This window comes from Bombus vosnesenskii, unplaced genomic scaffold (assembly GCF_011952255.1).
Source record: "Bombus vosnesenskii isolate JDL3184/JDL3185 unplaced genomic scaffold, Bvos_JDL3184-5_v1.1 scf7180000013315, whole genome shotgun sequence".
Lineage (NCBI taxonomy): Eukaryota > Metazoa > Arthropoda > Insecta > Hymenoptera > Apidae > Bombus > Bombus vosnesenskii.
In genome coordinates this window covers 1,414,425-1,436,227 of record NW_022882961.1, presented here as the reverse complement: position 1 = coordinate 1,436,227, position 21,803 = coordinate 1,414,425, and the positions used below count along the sequence as shown (strand labels likewise).

Below are 21,803 nucleotides of genomic sequence, written 5' to 3'. Positions count from 1 at the left end.
TTCTAGCTATTTAACCTAACGTATCGCTAATTACTATACTTTAATTAAATTTTGATATCGATACTATACCATCACTGTGCTCTGTCCGTACAATCGACTGTTTCATTATTTCTTCTCTTTTTTTTCTCGTCCATGAATACCATCGCTGTTCAGTTAAAAAATTACATTTCATAAAAGAAACCACTGTTCTCCTCGCATCTTAACGAAATCCACGATTCAACGTCTTAGCTTCCACTCTAACTGTGCCTCGATCCTCGTTCAGTTTCTAATCCAGTCAAAATACCCAACAGCATCGTGACAGTTCGTCTTCGTTCTCACCTGACCACTCTTCGACTCCGAATAATCGGTTATCTTTTTAAAGACGAATAAACCCGTCGACAAATAAAATCATTGACGAAATTATGCGCAGGTGAATCTATCGGCCGGATAACGCATCCGGCCGCGCGCGCACGAGCGCGTTTATCGTTTCATGAATTATTTATTCGAGGTCGTGCACGCGGTCCGCTCTCTCGCATTCCCCTCTTTCATTTCAACGTCTGTTATTACTTGCACGCCGGTTTTCGTGCGTGGTGTGCTTTTAGAAACGAGATCATTTCAGGCCAAATGCCTGCGGCGACCTACCTGTCTCTGTCACGATTTATTTCCCAATTATGAGGATCCTCGAACCTAGGGGACTGGCAAGTCTCCACTAGCCAGACACAAAAGGATACAAAGGTTCCAAACGGATCACCGACCTCCTCTTTCACCATTGGCTATCCCTCCAGTGTACGACTTTTCATCGGCTTTCTTCTTCCTATCCAAAACCACCGACCTATTTTTCTCACACACTTTCAGAAACAAATTCCCGTCCCATGAAAATTATTGTACTCCGTTCAACAATAGCGTATGGAGGTCTGACATTTTACCAAAATCCAGTGTGTATCCAGTGAGACGACTGTGACGTTTATAAATCCACGGGAGGTTTGGTTGTAACGTTGTACAAGATTTGTGAAATACGCTACAAAATGTGACATGTTGAAAATGTAACGCGATACAATTTCCACAGTTTTACAGCGCGTTATTAATATTGGATCGTCAGAGTGTACTCGCAACATGGCACGGAGACGACGATTTAAAAAAAGAAAAACAACCGCGGTTAATATAGTAAAACCTATTAGGCTGTTCGAAGAGTATCTTTCTTTCGCAAACGTGTTTTTCGCGACACTGCACCTTCGTATAAACGCGAAAGTAAGTCTGTGAAATGTCGCGGTGTTTGTCTCAACCGAACAAAATGGATCGTACGTAACTCGACAAACATAAAACAAAGATCGTTGAGCGTCTATTATTTCCTCGTAAAACGATTGAAACTTTCCGGGTAACCTAATACGTAAATATAGTACCGTAAATTATCATCAGAATTAAGCCATTATTACGCTATCTAAACACCAGAGACGTTTCATCTCGTTTGACGAACCATTCGATGAAAATTTGAATTAACATAAACATGGGTTAGCTGTGGCACGACAGGGACGGTGGTATCAGGATCAGAGACCGCTGCATCGATTCAGTATGTTCACGAGGAGATGCGAGCGTGTACGCTGAGACAGAGAGGATTTATGAGAATAGCTTGCCTACAGAGGAATACCGTGGTAGTCCCGTGAGTTCAGGGCACGTGGTAATTAACTTTGCACTGGATTAGAAGGCGTAGGTACCGAGCAAATTTACAACGAACGAACAGAGGCGGTTCCGTGCTATCAAAGTCGAAGAGACACGAGGAGGAAGTCAGATGGAACTCGAAACGGCGCTTTTCAGCAGGGAAATAGGCCCTCGAGTGTCGCGCGTCGAGCTCGTCATCCTCCTCTTGCACGAGCGCGTTAATTTCTTCGATTCGCTGGTTGCAGCGCGCGTTCTTTCGTTTAACGAGCTTACCATGCCACCAGTGTCCGCCTCTTTTCTTTCCTCTCTTTTTCGATTCGCCTTTCTGTCTGCGTGATCGATCGACGTAGTTACGGCTATTAGCCGATGAGAATCGAAAACGGAATTACGCTCGTACCGTCTATGGATCGACGTTCTAAAAGCCTAGCAACCTAAGTATCGTAGAAATTGAGGGATTTGCAGTGAAAATAAATCCTGTTAAATCTTCCGACCTTTTCACACAATGACGTGTTTCACCGATTAGCAACAAAAGCTCTTACAGTACGATTAACCGTCGTCGTAAGACAGGATCTACGCTTTGTTCTGACAAATCGCGTGGAACATTTCGCTACCTGTATCTAAATTAATACAATCGTATCGCAGTGTGAAATATTCCGGGAACTGCAAAAAGCGTGGAAATAGCAAACAGCGTGCGATGTAAAGATAGACTCGAAGTACATAAATTAAAAGTAAGCTTAAATTGTCAGACGAAATGAAATTGTTTCTTAGTTGTTGTTGAATGAAAATTGATGAATTGTCCAAGCTATATATCTCATCACAATAAACCAGTTGCCAAAAGTGAGTCGAGTTTTATTTTTGCTTGAAATATATTTAACAAAAACTAACGATGCCAAAGTGTGTTCCACTGCTCTCGTCGCCAGCCTATTATTATCTATTAACATCGTAAACGAAACTCCTCGATTGTTTAAAAATTGAGAGCGTGCGAGGCATTGCTTTCGAACGAAGAAATAAGCCGGAGAGTCGGCCACGACAACACACGGCTAGCCTCGTACATTTTAATTTCTGCGACTTCCTCGCCGACTTCCTTCGCTGCAATATCGCGTTGCACAATACACAGCACGTGAATAAATGGATGTTCGAGTTTCTCCTGATCTAGATAACCGTTGCTGCTTTTTACTTTCATGCCTGACCAACGTACGATATATCAACGGATTAAATGGCCGGCCAGTCGCCAAACCACGGGTTCGACGTTTACGCCATTGAACGCAGGCCTATGAATCACTCGAATGCCATTCATTCGAGGAAGAAAGTCGTAAGGGAAACATCGGGCGTTTTGAAGAAAGAAAAACTGCACCACGTGTGTCTCTCCACGGGAAAACGTATACGGCCGTGTCCATACAAGAAATTCTATATCTTCTAAAAAGTAGTATTATTATTTAAACGAAGTATAGACAACGTGGATATTAATAAAATTCTTCGTTCGTAATATTATTGCAAAGTTCTTGGTTTCGGTATAGAAATTACAAACTGCGCGCTGAAATTCTGTAGCGTTTTATTTGAACAAAAATAGACGATTTCTGTAAGTGGCTATCTAGGTCGTATTTATAAACTAACAGATATTCGTACGATTCGTAGGAATTTTTTCTTTCTTCGTTTCGATATACGCGTATCTATTTTACACGCTTCTCCATGATTTTTCTGATCCCGTGCATCTTGTAGCGTGACGAGTATGCGTAACCTCGACCAATTACCGCCACCGTAATCCCCACTAATTAATCCGCGTGATTCACAAGGAAGTGCGTTCGGGTTTATCGTGCGTTTAGAAATAATGTGTTCCAATTAGAAGTTTCGTCCCTCGCGCAACCGTAACTCGATACCATAACGGGCGAGATTAACAGCTGAATACGTCAACTTGGAGTTATGGCTCTTCGAACGAGAATTTCAAATTAACACGCTGTTCGTTGCAACACTGTGCGTGTCTCTATCCAACTAGCATTTATTTCAGTAGCGAACAAATTCTATCAAAAATGCTTGAGAAATACAATTTGTCAGACACGTAAAATTTTATTGTAACGTCAATGATCGTACGTAACAGAAATACTGTGGAAACGATCGAAATACGAGATTTGAAATCATCGAAGAAAGAAGAAAGCAACATTTTTATCCTACTATCCACTTTAATTCGGCTTTAAACGTGTCGATGAGGGAACGATACACCGTAAGAGAGAAAGATAGTATTGTCGTAGCACGAAACACCATCGAGTTCTATTGTTGCGTACCGTGCAGTGCATAATTAACGACCTTCGTGCCGATCGAGTTTTGCATTGCAAATACCACTTGGAAACGCTAAGCGCACACCCTGGCGTCTCTCTCGTCACATAAATAAACCAACACCGCGTGCATGCGCGCTAGTCGTGTTGCTACAATAAACACCGTGAAAAGTATCGCGATCGAGATGAATCGCCTTATGCTGTTTGTTACACCAGATCGTTATACATTTAGAAATCTGGAAGCACTTTCGATAGACGAACGAAGATAACGTTCGCAAAAAAAAAAAAGAAGAGAAAAAAAAATAATAAAATATCTCGAGTGCCCTATCTTCCTATCTTCGAGAGTGGTTGAACCGCTTCTCTTCTACGTTCTGGGGCAAGTGTGTTTAAAATTCCGTAGAACGTTTCTACTAAATTTAGAAAATTTCGCAGAACCCGCGTTGGATGAAAGAAGTGTTTGTTTTACTTTCTAGTTGAATATTTTTTGAAATAATTCTGGGAATTGTACATTTCGTCGACCGTGTCAAGTTGAAAGAGTTAACTGAGATAAGACATTGGCTTGATCTTAACGTAGAACGATAAAAAATGTGAAAAAATCTCACCGATAAGGATGAATAAATAACTCGTTATTTTTTATATTCTGTTCGATATGAAAATTGCCAAGTTTGCATTCGAATAGCGACCTGCATAATAGAACGATGAACTTATTGAGCGACCTAATGCCCGAACCGATGCAGGCAGTCGCCACGTGAGATCATAGAAAAGAACGGAAAGAGTGGGGACTCGTATGAAGCTGCAAATAAAAGCTGCTGCGTACAAAGAGAGAGGAGCAAAGGGAAGCTTTTCGAAATCTGTAGGAATCGTCGACGAGCGTAAAATCCAGCCGACGTGCATAAATCAGAGGCCGAGTTTTCCATAGTGACAGCCTTCAAAGCGGCCCAGAAAACGTATTTCTTTCCAAGCTCGTGTCCGTTCTCGCGGAACGAACGGCGTACGTTTCGCTTAGAAAAAAAAAGAAAAGACTAGCAACAACGGTTTCAACGCAACCAAAGAAAAGAATTTATCGCTGCGTACACACACACCGTTTCTGGCATTGTTATCAACCGTACCAGATATACGTTATCGCGGTGCAAACAGAACGACAACGGTCGTTCTCTCTATTCCTCGTAAATTTCCCAAGGTCGCAGACCTCGTTCGTCCAACCAGCTCCCTTTCAACCCTTTCTATTGGGTCACTTTCGATCCAGTTGCATCTTTCTATCGTTAGAAAGTTTCTTAAATTTCGGCGAAAGGTAACCAAGTATTTTTAATCTGAGTCGAGTAACGAAGAAAGAAACGTTATCGATAAGCGTGACTAACCGTTTCCATTTTAGTGCAACGTGTCGATCGTAAAATGAAATTTAAGCTTTTTCGTCCGGAAACGAAAGCAAGATCGCAATCTGCATGGGCCAAAAGGAAAGTAAGCGTGGCAATCTGTACTGACCTTCGAAACGATCGCCTGAAAGCGCAGGGGACCCCTTTTAAATCCTAATTCGTAGATCCACGTAGCCTTGGCGCGTGTTTAAAATGGCAATCACGTCGAGCACTGATTCACAAACAACGGTATCGTATCCTCTGCCAGCAATGTATATCACACGCGAAAATACGGCTAAAGCGTTTACCTTTAGACGAATAAGCCGATAAATACGGCAGAAAAATTGATCAAGAGACTCGTGTCGAGCCGTTGAATCGCTCGAGTTTCTCTTGGCGACTCTGACTCTGACGAATCGATCGACGAAACCGTCCCCAGCTTCGAGACACACACTCGTTCGCGCACGCTATATCTGAGAGGCGAAATGGAAAACACTTGGCCGATAGCGCCGTTATCGTGATTTATCTATACACGACGCGACTAAGAGAAAAAAAAGCAATTTATGGAGGAAGTTGAATCGAATGGTATTTACGCGTAACACGAGATCGTGACTCATAGATTCGACGAAGAACCGTCCGAGCGGGACGAAAGCCAGCAAAGGACTGGCAGGACATTTTCGTAAGATGGGAGGGCAGGTAGACCCCGCTGGGCCCCAACCTGAAATGATCCTCATTGGTTTATGCACCCATACGAGTCCGCAATGCGTCGCAGAGGATCTCAACTTCCTTTCTAACTTTCCTTTTATTCAAGAATTCAGACGGGGTCGTAAAACCGTTTCGTAGGTTCGTTACCTGTTACGAAGGTTTCCTCTCACTATTAACCAGATTGAGGAATCCTAGGAACGTAATTCAACGAACAAAGGAACAGGAACCTAAGTAGACGTTTGTTTTGTTTACTAAATATTAAAGTGTGTACAGTCCCCTGGGTTACCATATCCTTTATTGTGTAAATTTCTGCATTCTCAAATTACCTAGAATTACCTGGAATTACCTATATCTGCGATGTAATTACGATACTAATCCGAACCGATTGGAAATAAAACTTGTATAATGTTCGATAAAGAATATTCCTTGAAAAAGATAAAGTTTCGATTTGTTTAATATAGCTTGCAGGAGTTCGAAGCTCGTCATTATCTTCGTTGCGTAAGATTTCCTTAGTGAAATTCAACGCGGAACGAGGCGTACAAGATTCAACAGCTGTTGGAAAAGTTTCACGTCATCGAGCGCACACATTCCAACGAAATCAATAGTAGGTCTGCTGCGAGCCGACGACTTATACGGAATTACGGAACATCGAAACAGAGAGGCGGATAATCGAGTACGTTGATAGATGTCGTAAATATAGGTATATGGGTAATATTATGCATAATGCATACATACATGTATTACGAAAGAATGTTACTGGTTAAGAAACCAAGAGAAAGAGGAAATGAGAAACGCTGCAAAGCAGCCAAGCAGGAAAGTATACAGAGCGCTGGGCAGGTTTTGGGTGACTGTCAGGGCTGTAACACGCACAAAAGGCAGGTGCTGGAATGCATTGATTGCCTCTGCCCCCTCTCGGCATTCCGTTGCCCAGCTCGTATCTGTTCTGGGAACACACCCTTCTCTCCCAGGGAAACGCATGAGATCCTGAATCCCCGGGAGAACGTCATCTCCTGGCTGCTTTTAGATTATCCCTCTTTTCCCGACACGAGTCCACCCTCGTTCAATCACCACGCTCGTTTTGCCCTCCAGCTTCTTCTTTCTCTTCGTTTTGTTTCTGAATGTGTTCCTGTGTGTGCGTCTATATGTGTGCGTGTTCTGTAGGACCATACAGATAGATTAAATTTGAATCGCTTAAGATTATAGCGGTTATCCGAGTCCCGTTTAGCCCTATTATACGAGGTGCTTTGAACCTTACCATAACTTCGTCCTTTTTTCTTTCTCTTTCCCTTTTTCTTTTTCTTTTCTCGAAATTTTAACACGAACGATACGAAAGTGTAATTTGTGCGAAAACAGTTAAACTTTCAACCGATCGGATAACGAATTAAACCTAAATACATATTACGTAGTGGAAATTTTCATATTTAGGTAACGATTTTCAGTGAAATTTGATTACCTAACTTACGACTTAATCGTAAGAATTTACGAACGTTTCTTTGCTCCTTGCGAATTGGGAACAGCAGATGCTGTGTAATTTGAAAGTGTGGAAAACTTGAACGAATTTTACGGGACGGTGTAACAGAGCAGGCTTCTCGGTTTTCGAAAATTTCTCGTTACCACGGTGCATCGAATACAAAGTTGGTTGAAAATTCCGCAAACGGAATTTCCAACAGTTGCCGAGCCGAGGCTGCGGTTTGCGAGCGAAATACCCGCTTTCGGCGAGACAGCGGGTCGATTCAGTGCGGTGGTAAATGCGCTAAATTGTTTGCACGAACAGTTTCGGAACGAACTTCCGTGGCTATTCGCATTTGATTCGGCCCAGAACTCGCTGCTCTCCGAACAGCGTTGCTATTTCGCTTGCAAATTCAATAATCAGGTCGATTCGTTAACTTTTCAATCCCATCGCGTCACGAACTCGCTCTTTCATTCCTATCGCCACTACTTTTTAACCAAACTATAGACATACACACTTATTCGTTATTCTTATCTTTCCAAGATAGCAAATCTTCATATTTTCTTATCCTTATCTGCGTTGCCAAGACAATGGCATTTCACAGAAATGTCCTTATACAATTTTGAATGTATACTTGCTTATTATGAATATATATTATATATTTAACTACCTTCCCAAGTATATCACACGCACAAAAATGTCCAAATTTTTTTTTTTATTTAATTGTTTACACTCACAATTTGTCCGATTTAGACATTTGGTAGAATTTTTTGGCTGTTTGATTATCACGTGGCTGGCTACCCCCAGCGGGGTACCATCTTCGTGTTTGTTGGGTTATGTCCTGCGTCCAAATTTTGAATCATATTATCCAGGATTATTATTGTAAATCTCGTTTGTAAATCAACAGAAACATGTCTGTTTTTTTAAGCGTTGGAAGGTTCAACGACGCGATACAAATTTTCCATCTCACTAAACGAATCTTATTCTTTGTTCCCACGAGTTGTTCATCGCTAAAAGGATTAATCGAAACGCTCACGCTCGACACGCAACTCTAGTTCCCTGAAAACAGTTCCTCGGGCAGGGATCGAGAAATTACGATAAATCAGGCTGGATTAAGCTCGGAGCTGTTTTGCCGTCGACTTGAAATTCCAAACTTCCCTCGCGCGTTATCCTACGGAGAACAATTCCGTGATTTCTTTCCCTTAGCACCGACAGTCTCAGCGTTAACAGCAAATTGACGAACACGAATCGCTTCCATTCCATTCGAACATCTTACTTGGAAATTCGCAGCGACTTCCGTGGAATGCCGGTGCAAACAAGTGGCTGCTAGGAGTTCTCAGAATTTCCGAGACGTCGCCCTTGGACGTTGCTTGCATAATCGAGCTCGACCGTTAAATATTTAACGTCGGTTCTTTAGCTAAACGCGCGATAAAAATATTTCTACCTTTCCGGTTGCGAGTCGCCCGCGCGGCAACAAGAAGGCGCGACAAGTGACGCATCGCGATGTCCTCGTTAGCACCGAGATTGTTTGACTTTCGGGGTCGCGAGAAACTTAACTTAAACTTCCGGGATTCCTAGTCTATGTATCGTTCGAGCTTTGCTCGATTCTATTCGCTATGAAAAGATCAAGGAAAAGAAACGAAGGTCTTGGGGTACATCGAGTCTCTTATTTCTTTTCTTCTTTTTTCTTTTCCTTTTTCTGTAAGATACCAAGGTTACGGAAAAGAAACGCGACGACCATTAAAATAAAAGTACTGTTTTAACGTTTAATTCGTTTGCTTTTAGTATTCGATATAAAGAAATTGTATTGCTCTTACTGTTTCTAACGCGCGCTTTACAATTCGAGAATTTCAAGAGATACTTTTAGAGGTACAATTGCGAGAAATAAGCGAGTAGAACGACATAGTTTGATATTTTTCGATTCCACTCGACAAAGACTATATTATAAAAAAAAAGAGTCTCGAATTCGGTATGCTTGGAAACGAAATTCAAGCCAAGAAGAGAGAAAAAGATAGAAGCAGAAGAAATAGCAGGGCGAAGCTGGTGGAGCAGATCGGTTGCTTAAAGACGCGCATAATATCGAAGATTTTTTGTCGAGCATCTGTTAGACACGCTGTTCCAACGTTGGAGAAGCCCGGAGGTCGTTAAAAACACGCGCAACGGAGAAAAACAAGCAGTAAAGGCTGACTAACCTTTTGTTGTGCCAGCCTGAGGGACTCTTCGAAGTGCTTGTGAACTGCCTGCTCGGTGGCCCTTTGCTTCTCCAGTCTCTCTCTTTCCATCTTGGCCTCTCTCTCGCGTTCACGCTTCTCCAGCCGGGCTTCCGCTTCTCGCCGTTCCCTGGAACGCACACAAAAGTTTCAAGGTTACACATCATTCGACCCAGAACATGTCTCGAACGCGCTTTCCAGGCTCGGCCAACTTCTTTCCTCGATTATTTTTATTCCATCGCTTCGATCGATCGACATTTTTTTCAGAATTTCCACCGACACTGAAAATAAGTTTCGCAGAAGTTGGCATTCGAATTTACCGCAAACGAGAATAACAAACACGGGAGGGCCTGAAGCGTTTGAATTCCTCTGCGGTGTGTCACGACGAGGTACAAATTGTTGAATCGCGATAAATGCTAATTGGCTGACGGATCCTTGGCTTCGTCAATAGCGATTTACGATAGAAGAGAGCTCGTCGCGAGAAGGACAGGAAGTCGGTAGATGATCGTGGTATTAAGAGCACTATGTTTAATTTATGCAAGTACAGGCAAACGATTTTCCGTTGATTTACATCCATACGCCGCTCGTGGATTTAATTTAGCTATGTAAACCCGATTACGGTTGCGAGCATTATTGTTAGACTGCGGATATTTCTATACTTAGTGGCAACTTGTACACCTATCGAAAAACATACAGAATTTATACACAGCAACATCGAAGGTAAGATACTAATAATATTAGACAGACTCTGTTTTGTATAGAAATCGAAATTTACATAAACGCTCGTAGTCTAATGGTTACAGACGATATAATCGCTACGTTCTACGGTTGCTTGCATTTTTTCTTAGAAAGTAACTTTGAATGAAATAATGGCAAGCGCCGCTACTATTCTACCAAAGTTTCTCATTGTCTTCTCGAAACTTCCGTGTCACGAGGCACTCGTAAATAAGGCAAACGTTAGGTTGGAACATGGACTGGCACGTGTTTGTAAAATGCAGCGGTAAACATCTGTGTAAGACGCGAGCCTATGAATCATACATGTGACCCGCAATACCCAAAGGTTAGTTGTTCGGTCAACGATGAAACTGATTTTTCCCTGACTTTACTTCACTTCGCCAACACCGCATATCGATAAGTAAAAAGCTAGGTATGTGTACACGCAGAGGATTTTTAAAAACGCGCTCGTTTACGCGTGTTCGTGCATGCAATCGGTTCGTTTCAATATTAAAATAGTCGCGATAATAATGCCGACGGTGGCTGGCGTGTGTATCGTGACTTTTTAACAGGCTTAGTCAGATAAGCATTCATTAATGCTTGCGCAAGTTATTTATATAGTTACGTGCGCAACGCGCGTGTTTATCTCGGTCCTCGGTCGGCGGACCTTCCAATAATGCGCGCGTTGGATCCGCGCGATAAATGCCTATTCGCTTGTTCTACCTTGCTATTTTTCACGCACTACAGTCTACACAGCAAAATATACTATTTCCTCGTGACGGATATATAGAGGCCTCCCCTCTTCCTCCGTGAGACCTCTTTCCTCTTCGTAGTCGTGGGATCTATCGTTATCGTTGTTTCGAACGGAGGAGGTTGTTATCTTTTATCGAGCTTCTGTTTGCTTCGCGACTATACTCCGACGAAACCCACTCTCCGCGCCCTTTGCACCGACTTGTACCGAGCGCAGGCTATTCCATCTTTCGAGCATTCATAAATCAACCAGGGCGTTGGAGTTTCGTATTATACGATGAGAAACGAGCGTTCCTTCTCTTCTAATATGAATGAACCTTTTCATGGTTTAATTTTCTTTATGACCTGCACTTCTTTTCATTCGTATTTGCCGATTGTTAACACCTACAATAGTTCGAATCACCGACAGCTATTATTTTACGATTTTACAATTTGCAATTTCTAGTATTTACTTTGAAACCTTTCTGTCATATTACCAAATGTATGTCATTATTCTTCGAACGATTCGTTTAGGACAGTTATCGGTACAACGAGAATGTTAATCGAGCGTTTCTCATGTAGTCGGAATAAGCATTGTAAAATGAATGAGTGAATAAGCACTCGGAAAATCAAACGTAAAATCAGAAAAAGCGTAGTCAGTGTAGAGTACAAGTATCTACTCGTGGAAAGGCCCAGCTGAACAGGAAACCGTGCAAAGGCGGTCGAGTCGTGGCACGACAATAGTGTGCTGAGAGTACACACTACGCACTGGTATTATTAATGCGCAAACAACGTACGCGGAATACGCGGGAAATAAATGCATCGAGCCTATCTGCGAGGAAAAGAGAAACGGGTGGACACGCGTTTTCCACGAGATACACGACGCAAACGAAACTCAACTGACCCGTACTGGTTCTGAGAACGAGCGCGGTTTATTATTACGCTTAGACGCACCGGAACCAGTTTCTGCGTCCGATTGATTTGCAAAAAGCGGCTAACTTATTCAACCGGTGCCGCATAAATCGACCTGGTGCTGCATAAATCGACCGGTGCTCTTCGTCTTAATCGCCGATTATCACCGACTCGACGTCCGTGTTATTTATAATATAACGTCGTTTCATATTTATCACAGATACCTCGATACTGGTTACGTCTTTATCTCGAGCCATTTATTTTTTTTTTCCTCAGAAATAAACATCGTTAAATATGTAAAGTAAAACGTGCGAAAAACATTCAACCAGAAGGTTGCGATATTTCAGATCGGATTACCTCGAGCTAACGTTTCCACTCGTTGTTTTTCCCTCACGAGCAAAGATTAGAACACTACAGTCTGTATTTCCTTTTCGCATTTTCTATGGAAATTAAAATATCATCTTGGACAGAACGTACTATCTCGTAGATTGGTGGCAATAAAAGGAAGAAAATAGGCCGAACGAAGGAACAGGTTCTCGAGCGAACAGTTATACATAAATGAAGAGCAAGAAGTTTCCTCGAAGTGGTGGTCGATGTTGCGTAGGTGACGCGGATTAGGTCCAGCTTTTTAGAATCGAACCGTAGATTCGCTTGTTTGGCAAACTTTTCATTTTATGAGCAAACTTTCGTGCGGCATTGTGGACGGTAGTTTGAAACACGAACCGCTGGCCATAAAATAAAGGGAACACTTTTAACAGCGGAACTGCGTCATGTTGATTTAAACATTGCTTCCTGATGTTTAATAACATCGTCGAGAACGTATTTCCTTTACAACCGGTCGTTGAAAGATCGCGACAAAACTTTCTGCAAATTTTCATACGAGTTCAGAAACCAAACTTCCTTTATTATCCACTTTTGTCCAATTACTAGGATCGCTTCTGCTGCTCTGATTTCCAGATTCTGCAAATTCTTACACCTTGATATTCTCCATAACCGCACGAGTGTTCGCAGTCTGTATTCATATCTGCCGGAAATTCACGAAACATCCGAAGAATAAAAAATCGTAATTCTCAAAGAAAATCCCAACTACGTCTACCAGCTGGGTGAAATCGTTGATACGAAAAAAGAAAACGAAAAAAAGGTTAATCGGCGGAGGTGCGGAGATGGTGGAAGGTCGACAGGACAGGAATTCCTTCTCCTTCGGCTCTTTCTTTTTTCCTTTTTCTTTTATCCTTTTTTCGATGTTGCTCAGAAATCGAGCAGAGTATCGGAGAGGCAAAGAGGCGAAGAGCAGCGCCGGTCGATAAACTAGTCCGGTATGGGAACAGGACAGGTTCGAGCTGCGAGCAACCTTTGAAAAATCCGGTCGCCGGAGACCGGCCTGACCAGAAGACCGGCTTTGCCGAGCAATACACGGCAAATATCACCAAAAAAGGTCTTACGCATCCTTGCCTCGCGGCCTCTTTTGTTTTGCTCGTCGAGCCCTCTCCTCGCGTGAACCGCTTCGCTCCTTTTGCTCGCGCGACCATCGCCGATGGATTTTCTTTTCGTAAAAACGTACGTGCCAAGGGAAAATAATCGTCTACGATTTGTCGGTAAGGTAGAAAATTAACGTAGCAGATATATAGAGGATATAGTAAAAAAAGTGGTAAAAGAATGAGGATCAAGCTGGCGAAAGTTATGGTACGATATAATACTGGCTTTAAAACACCCATAAAGCAAGTTACACGAAGATTGTAGTTCACTTCACGATCGCTTTAGTTTGTAATTGCTGCAACGTAACGCGACCCATGCCGCGAACGATTATTACGGAACACTTAAAACCATTTCGGTACGTTCGACGATCGAAAACGATTGCAAGGTTTGCGATTTCCCCGCAAACGTTTCCTTCTCACGTTCACGAGCGTTTTTCTGAAAACGCCAACTCGTAATTCGATGGAACAGATTTGCAACTTAAACTACACAGTTTACAACCATACAACGACTACAGAGTTTACTTGCACAACGTGAAATCCATTGTTAATCCACGTGGCAAACGCGTAACGAATTATCAAGATAACGATGGAATACGAGACGTTACCTGTCACTACGATTAACGTTGTTAATTCGGCGATAATTCCCGAGGAATTGTAAAATCCGTCGCCCACGAATTCACGTTTCTTCGATATTCTTGCCTGTGTATATAGTTGTGTGTTGACCTTCGCACTTTCTCTTTCCTTGGTCGAACAGGCGATTTATTTTCGTGCGATATTTACTAAACACGATACGCGACAGAGCGGACGAGACGATCATTCGAATGCGGCTCGGAAAACAGACTAAGACACGAATTTCCTGGACAGGCCATTGATCGGTCGACGTTCTTGTTTACAAATCGTGACCCGGGTATACGGTACCAAAGATTAGTTTGTCTTAGGCGCTTGATGTCGAAACACACCTATACACTTTCGAACAAATTCGCTGCTACGGACCATCGGATTTTCGCTTCTCGCCATCTTATAATGTTTACAAATAATTTTTACACCACGATCGTTTAGGTATCAGAAAGCTTTACGTACATGTGTCGTTGATACGAATTATTATGAAACTTTGCTCACGATTTCGCAATATTTACCTCGACCCGGTGTCATAAACACGTGACCTGTTACGCGGGCTTGTTTTCTGCAGCAGAAAATTCTATGCCGGTAGAATTAAAATATCGCATCGTAGCGACAAAAATATCTTTGTTGCTTGGTTGGGATCAACGTAGACGAGATACATACGTGTAACAGGGTTGCATTTTCTACGCTTGTATCGCGATGGGAATATGATATTTCACTCTTATTCGAGCAGAAGCGATTCGATTATGCTCGACGCTTGAATTTTACGGCTCATGAATTTTGTAGGATGTGCTGAATACCGCTTTCTTCATGCGCTTCGCTCGACCTTAGCCAGCAGCCGCCTGACATTCTGAAGGCGCACGCCAGACGATGAAGACCAAGATGGCTCGCAGACACCTGTCCGTCTACGTTTTTCCTCTCTCTTTCCCTTTCCACCCTTTTCTTTCCTTTATCACGCGGCCTGCACCGCGAGAAAGCAGCCAGCGTTCTCTCCGACCCGACACCAGACTAGCTGAAACCTATTTTTGCTTTCGTTTCGTGCGACTCGGTCCGGCTCCGCGCGCCGCTTCGCTTCGCTCGACGTTCTGACAAAGCGCGGCACGAAACGCCGCTGGAATTTTGCTTTTCCTCGGCGATGGACATGTCCGCGAGTAACAGCTTGAAATTCGCTGACCTTTTTACCCGGACGTCGACACACCTTACGGAAACGAGGCTGCGCCATCTTACGGCAATAGAAATTCACGCTCGAACGTAAAGTCATTGAGACTAAATACGAAGAGACTGTACGAGTTTAATGTCATCGTTTTTTTCTGTTTGCTTTTCGAATTTACCTTGGAATTCATCGTTTACCTGTCTCAGATTAGTCAGATGAAAATAATTTCATTTCGTAAGAATCGAATATCGATCTTGGATCGAAAAAGAGCACAGGCTCCGTCGTTGTGCTCGATGCCTCATTAGCCTTATAACGCGAGATTAGCGAGGAATAAATGGTCGAACTGCGAGGAAATGTTTGTCAAATGACGTGTTCCAACGTCTCGGTAACTTAATTGGACTAGAGAGCAGACTTGGCAAAGGTCACTGGATTACTACCCGTACACGTTGCATTTTATCTTCTGCCTATCCAAGCGGATGATGCTTTCAATTAGGTGTCTTCTCACGTGTCGGGAATGCCGAGTACGGCTCGCATTTAGAACGCGTAATTTCGTAATCGAACGTCCAGCAAATAGCAAATGTGAGATAGACAACCGCGAAGACGAGCCGACATAAAAGATTCATAATACAGCTTTATCGGTTCTCGTTGATCGACTTCCAATAATAGAATATCCGACGCGGTCCCTTTTACCGAGAATATTTCAGCGAGAAGAGCGAACCGCCTATAACACAGAGTCGTAAATATGAAATAAATTTAGAGTGGCAGGCGCAGGTATAAAAAGGAAATTTCTGATTCTTCCACTTCTTTTTGTGCCACGGCGATCTGTTTAACGTCAAATCGGTTAACTCCGCGGAACAAGAAATGGAGAAACTCGACGAAATTACGTAAGATAAGCATCATCGATCGCAACCGCTTTGACAGTAAAATATCAAAAATTTCAGAAACTCGAATTTAATCACTTTGAACGGCTCGTACGACGAATTAACGTTCGCATTCCTACGCTTTCTGCGCCCATCCTGTGATTACCATGACTTCTACGTGACGTAATTTCACCGCAGACAGAACACGCCAACGGATAAAAGTCGAGTTGTTCGAGGAAGGGAATGGGACGCGGCAGGGGGAGAAAAAAAAAAGAGGTAGAAAGAGAGACGAAACGAGTTTTCGTGGCGCACACGTGCTGGTTCGAAGCTCGTCTCTCATGGACGATCGCACACCTTTGCGCCAACCAATGCATCATCCGGGCAGGTTAGCTTGCCTACACGGACACGTATATACGAGCTTCGATGTAACGGGTACACCTACCGGGTGAGACTCGAGCTTTCATCCTCTCATCGAATCGCACCTTTCAAAATTTTCTTCCTCTCTTTCGAGATGATTCGATAGAAGCTTGAACGAGCAAGTTCGCCAGCCTTTTCTGCTGGCCATTTCGTGAAAATGTTTTTGAAAATTTTGTAAAATAGATATCCGTTTCGTCAGCGAGTTTCAACGTTGCATCAATCGGTTGGTTATGCGCGTACCTCTCGCGTGCTGCGTAAAGTCCCATTAATCATTAGCGATACACTGCCAAGTTAATTATTTACGTAGCACGTGCTTCTTTTTTATTTCCGGCATATTTGAATATTTTTTGTTGTATAATCAGTCAGTTTGCTACATGATGTATTTAAAACGATAGATAACACGTGGATAATTAGTTACTTACTGCCCTCTGCTTACTACGAGGAAATAAATATAAACCAATGTGTGATCGTTATTTTTTTCTTAACCTTGCACCTTGAAATCTGTGAATTACGTGATCGAGCTTGTCGGTTTCAATTATACTAATTAAGAGTCAGCAGGAGATCGTAGATCCAGAAATTGAAAGACCACAAGATTGCACGGACGACTGGTACTACAAATTTTTATACAGATTCATATTTTTTTTAATCTGAACAGGAATTTTTCTTTTTTTTTTTTTAGGATACTAAAAGTTATTACTTGCACTCTGCATAGTTTACGTTTGCATAAATGCATAAAAATTCGAAATCTGTCGAGCTACGAACAAAGAAGTCGATTCTTGCCTCTCGTCGGGTTTTCGTTTCAGCGAAACCAAAATATAGGAGTAGAAAGTCGAGAGAGAAATAATAGAAAGAGCACGGTGGCTCGCGATTTTCATTTGAACGAAAGTGTGATTTGCGCGCGGTGCATCTTCGTGGAAAACGTTTTTGTTCGAACGTGGCCGCGACAGGCTGAAACGAACGAAACTGAATTTACGAGACGTTCGAAGTTGGCGAAGATCGGCCGGTTCTATAGAAAAGATAGAGCGTGGCAGGAGTAAATGTCAGTAACCTTGCAAAAGGCAGGCCACCGGCTGCCACGTTTACTCGGAAGCCATTAATACGTCGAAAGGCAATGGGAAACGGCGCGACCGCCATCGTCGTTAATAACACGAATCAGATTTAGTTTCTACGTTCGAAGCGGGGAAAACGCGTGACTATGGCTGGCCTGAGTCGGCGTTTTATTGCGGCGCCGTAATTGAGACCTGTCACGTTAACGTTACGCGGGATTAACCTGTTGACTGGATCGACCGCAACAAGCTTCGTGCCTTCTCTCGCCATTGTCGCTCGCAATTATGCGAACCTCACCGACAGAGTCTTTCGGAAGTTGAGAACACTGCATCTACCAAACCAATCAACTTTCAGACCTTTTATTTTTACAATTACTGGAATCGTGCCAAAGTTTCTGACGATATTAGCGTCTGCTTTTATCACGACCTTTTCTAAGTTCACCGTCGACTATAGTATAATTAATCGTGTCATTAATTCATCAACCACGTACATAAAGTTCTACGACATAGAAACAGATATCGCGCGTATGACGTAACACACGACGGTTGTTTGTTAACGTTGTTATTCGATGCGAATGCATTTGCATTCTTGTATTTTACTTCGTATTTTACTTCCACGTTGAACGAGCGACGTCCCGAACTGTTGTTTTCAGACGCCAGCAAAACTACGACCGAATTATTAGAATGTTGACTTCGACGGAGCAATCTCTGGCATCGCGAACGACATATAACGCCGATGTTATTTTCGAACAACGTAATTCTGCGACACCTATAATTGCTAACCGCGTGGCTATCTTTAAAGATGAAACCCGAGTTTAAACATTTTAAACACTCGGCACGATATCAGGGGCATGGAAAAATGACAACTGGCAGAGGGGCGAATCGAGCGAGATTCGTTGTTGGCGCAGTGTCTGTACCCGGAATACGGGCCGCTTAGAGTTTTTGACGAGTGGTCGATGCTCGTAAAATTGCTGTTGCTGCCGACCACCGGTGCCAAAACGGTCCACTATCTTCGTTCTATTTTTACCATGGTGAACAGGGGAACGCTCGTTTGGCTCGAGAGCCTGGGAAAACGACGCCCCTCCCTCAGAACTAACATTTTCCCGCCTTTAACTCATCGTTTCTCCTTCGCTCTCGTTCACAACCCAACAGACCTATTCTAATTTTCTTTGATTTCAAAAGCGTCTACGTTTGTTATTTCGATCGAGATTAAATCGATTCCCGATTTAGTACGACGTCGGTACGAATCGACCGTTTGCGTTACAATTTTTACTGCTTTCACTTCGATGCAAATCGCCGAACGGATGGTTTATGCATCAGCTTCATTACAATTTCATACAAGCCGCATTAGCATGCGTGGCTCGCTGTCGCTATAGAAATAACTTTTTGCAAGAGCCGGTCGGCAACGTTGCATAAACGGGACAGCAGAAGTAATCAATTATAAATACGTACTTTACAGTGCAGGTAATTGATACGCGGTAAGAACGCATAAATCGAACGACCCGGTGGTAACGCACGGTTATCTCGTGAAAAAGCGCTGATAATTATCACCGCACGTTTATTATTTCGTGGTTAACGTTATTTCTATATTTTGTCGTTGCTCGCGTCACTTCGTTTACGTCACAGCATAATTGATGAATTACCGATCATCTTCCGACCTAGTTTGAAGTCTACCGTATTTCCGAGAATTCCTGGGAAATACGCCGGTTAAAGAGAAGGACATTTTTAAAAAATAATCTACGTAATATATCGAGCATGCATAAACAAAGTTCTTCAAAGTTTGTTTTCTTTCTACAACTACACGTATGTTTCCGACTATAATTATCCATACTTATGTAAATCAGAATACCTTTGTCTTCGCTTTACGACATGTTTATACACTAAGGTTAGCACCGAGTCATTCGCTAGCCAACCGAGCACGAAACAAATGTTTTCGTAGCGTCTAAATACCATTCAGAAGAAGCAGAGAAAAGGGGGGGAGAGGGAGAGAGAGAGAGAGGGAGAGAGAGAGAGAGAGAGAGAGAGACAGGAACTCGAGGGTAAAGAATGGCTCAGGGGGAAAGTTTGGTCCTCGACATGGATATTTCAGCGAAAGCCCGTGGACGATCAATAAAACCAGCGAAACTCGGCATAAAAGGTCGAATGGGTGCGCGAGGGTGTGTTCCGAGGGTTGATACGGTTGATCGATCGTAGGGTGATTTCACTGGAAACTTCGTACGGGACTTGAATGGAGACTTGGAAAGGACGTAAAATCGAATAATCACATGCTATCGAGGGGGACCAGGTTAGGTTTTCAACATCCATAATGTACGTCAGTAATCGTTTTCCTAGGTCGATACAGAAAGGGAACAGCGAAATAAATTCACCCTTTATGTCTGCCTGTCTGTTTCCTCGATCTTTCTTCTCTTCCACGTCGAACATTTCAAAACGAAAGATTACGTCGCGAATATATTTAATCCTACTGCGTTTCCTCGTTACTTTCGTTATCGTTAAAAAATTCCTCCAGTTTATAGAAGCTACGAGAGTTTATCGTTATCGTTATCGTTATCTATGCCAAAGGTTTTCTTAAGATACCAAAAATCTCTTTAGTCGTGGAAACAAAAGCGAGAAGATAAAAATTCGTAGACCACAAGGTGAACCGAGTACTCGGCGCATCTTTCCGCGCTCCTTTACTTTCGACTCGAGTTTTTCGTCGCGACAGATTTTGGGCAATGGCCAAACGGTCACACCGAGGCGAACGGTGAATTTTAGATAATGACGCGATCGAGGCTGACGAGAATCGCGAGGTGTCCGAGCGTGCTTCTAAGAAATAATCGACTGGCCACGATGCGGCCAGTTAAACCGAGCGTGCCGTCGCTAAAGCCATTCTTTTCTCGCCGCGGGAATATAATTAGACGCTGAAGAAGCGATGGAGCGGTAAATCACTCGGGACGAGGAAAGATCAAGGGGGACACGACAACGCTGTTGTCGGGTTACCAAACTCGTTCGGGTATCAGGATCGAGGACACTGCAGGAGAGTCTTTAAAAATAGCCAGCTGGAATCACCGTGTCGGATCGCTGCTCGTTTCGCGAAATCTCGCGGAACGAGAATAGTTTCCGGGAAGCGAGATGCCTGATTATTCGAGCGCATGCACGCTGCGTGTATTCGAAACTGGGAGAGACCTGAAGGAATCCGACGCGAGAGGTGTATCGAGGAAAAAAAAACCTGTTCGACTTGGAGCCGCGGTAAAACGCGCAAAAAAACGAGTAATACTTCCACAGGTTTTTATGAGGCATCGCTGTAGGTTTTTACACTAGCTGGTATTCTCAGGTTACATTAAAAAAAAAAAAAACGTCGCGTGAGGCGTAAACGAATCGGAGATAGACGGACGGCTCGCGACTGACGTTGCTTAGCTCTTGTAGTAACAAGGAAAAAAGAGGTGTTCCTGGAAAGATCTTGGGAAGCGATTTCAACGTGTAAATATTATGCATAGTTGGTTTGACAGAAATGTGTCTAGTTGCCTGAATATTTCCGAGTCAGTTTCTGATACGATTACACACGCTATACTATTTTATGTATAACTGTGTCTATAAATTCTGCAGAGAGGATTTAACGGTGTAACCAAGAGAGAACAGGCAAGCATTCAAAGATGGCGTTTCACTTGGAACAGTGATTCGCGTGATACGGAATATCGATGTGAAATAAATTTAATGTAACCAAATGTCCACTTGGACGGATCGTAAGGAAATTGCGTATGTTCGTAGAGAATCGACGTTTCAAGTGGCTGGGCCAGTTTAGCTCGCCAATGGAAACGGTTCCACGTAAATACATTGATGCAAATGCTCTTGGATTGACTTATCTCGCCAGTGGATCTCCGGCTTAAACATCAGTACGTTAGAAAGAAACGTTCCGTATGATTTTCAAACGAGCAGTCGATCGTTACACGACGGAATAAATAATCGTCATCGGATGTTTAATTTTCTATGAAATATGGAGCTACATTTCTGGTAAATTATACGTGCATACATAATACACGGTGTAGCTTTTTAAACAGCGGGACAGCGAGAGAGATCCGTGCGACTCGGTGGAAAAAGTGGAGAGAAGAAAATCCACGTAGAACGAGAGAATCGACTTTCGTGGTCGAATTCTCGAGCGAGACGGATCGCGACGACACAGAGCGTATCACGTTTCCATAAACAAGTCGCCATTTATACGACAAAGACACAGTGGCTAGCGAATCTCTTTTGTCTCTCGGCTCGGTGCGTTCGTAAATAGAG

At 43.0% G+C, this 21,803-nt stretch overlaps 1 protein-coding gene across 5 annotated transcripts in view; it reads right to left on the bottom strand.

Moving 5' to 3' along the window:
* Positions 1 to 21,803, bottom strand: part of LOC117235299 (probable JmjC domain-containing histone demethylation protein 2C) — a 232,455-nt gene that overhangs the window by 18,367 nt on the left and 192,285 nt on the right. For all 5 annotated transcript variants that reach the window (XM_033497179.1, XM_033497183.1, XM_033497182.1 and 2 more), the window contains exon 9: positions 9,602 to 9,749. In XM_033497179.1, the coding sequence (XP_033353070.1) occupies positions 9,602 to 9,749 (148 nt within the window). The remainder of the gene's footprint in view (positions 1 to 9,601; positions 9,750 to 21,803) is intronic.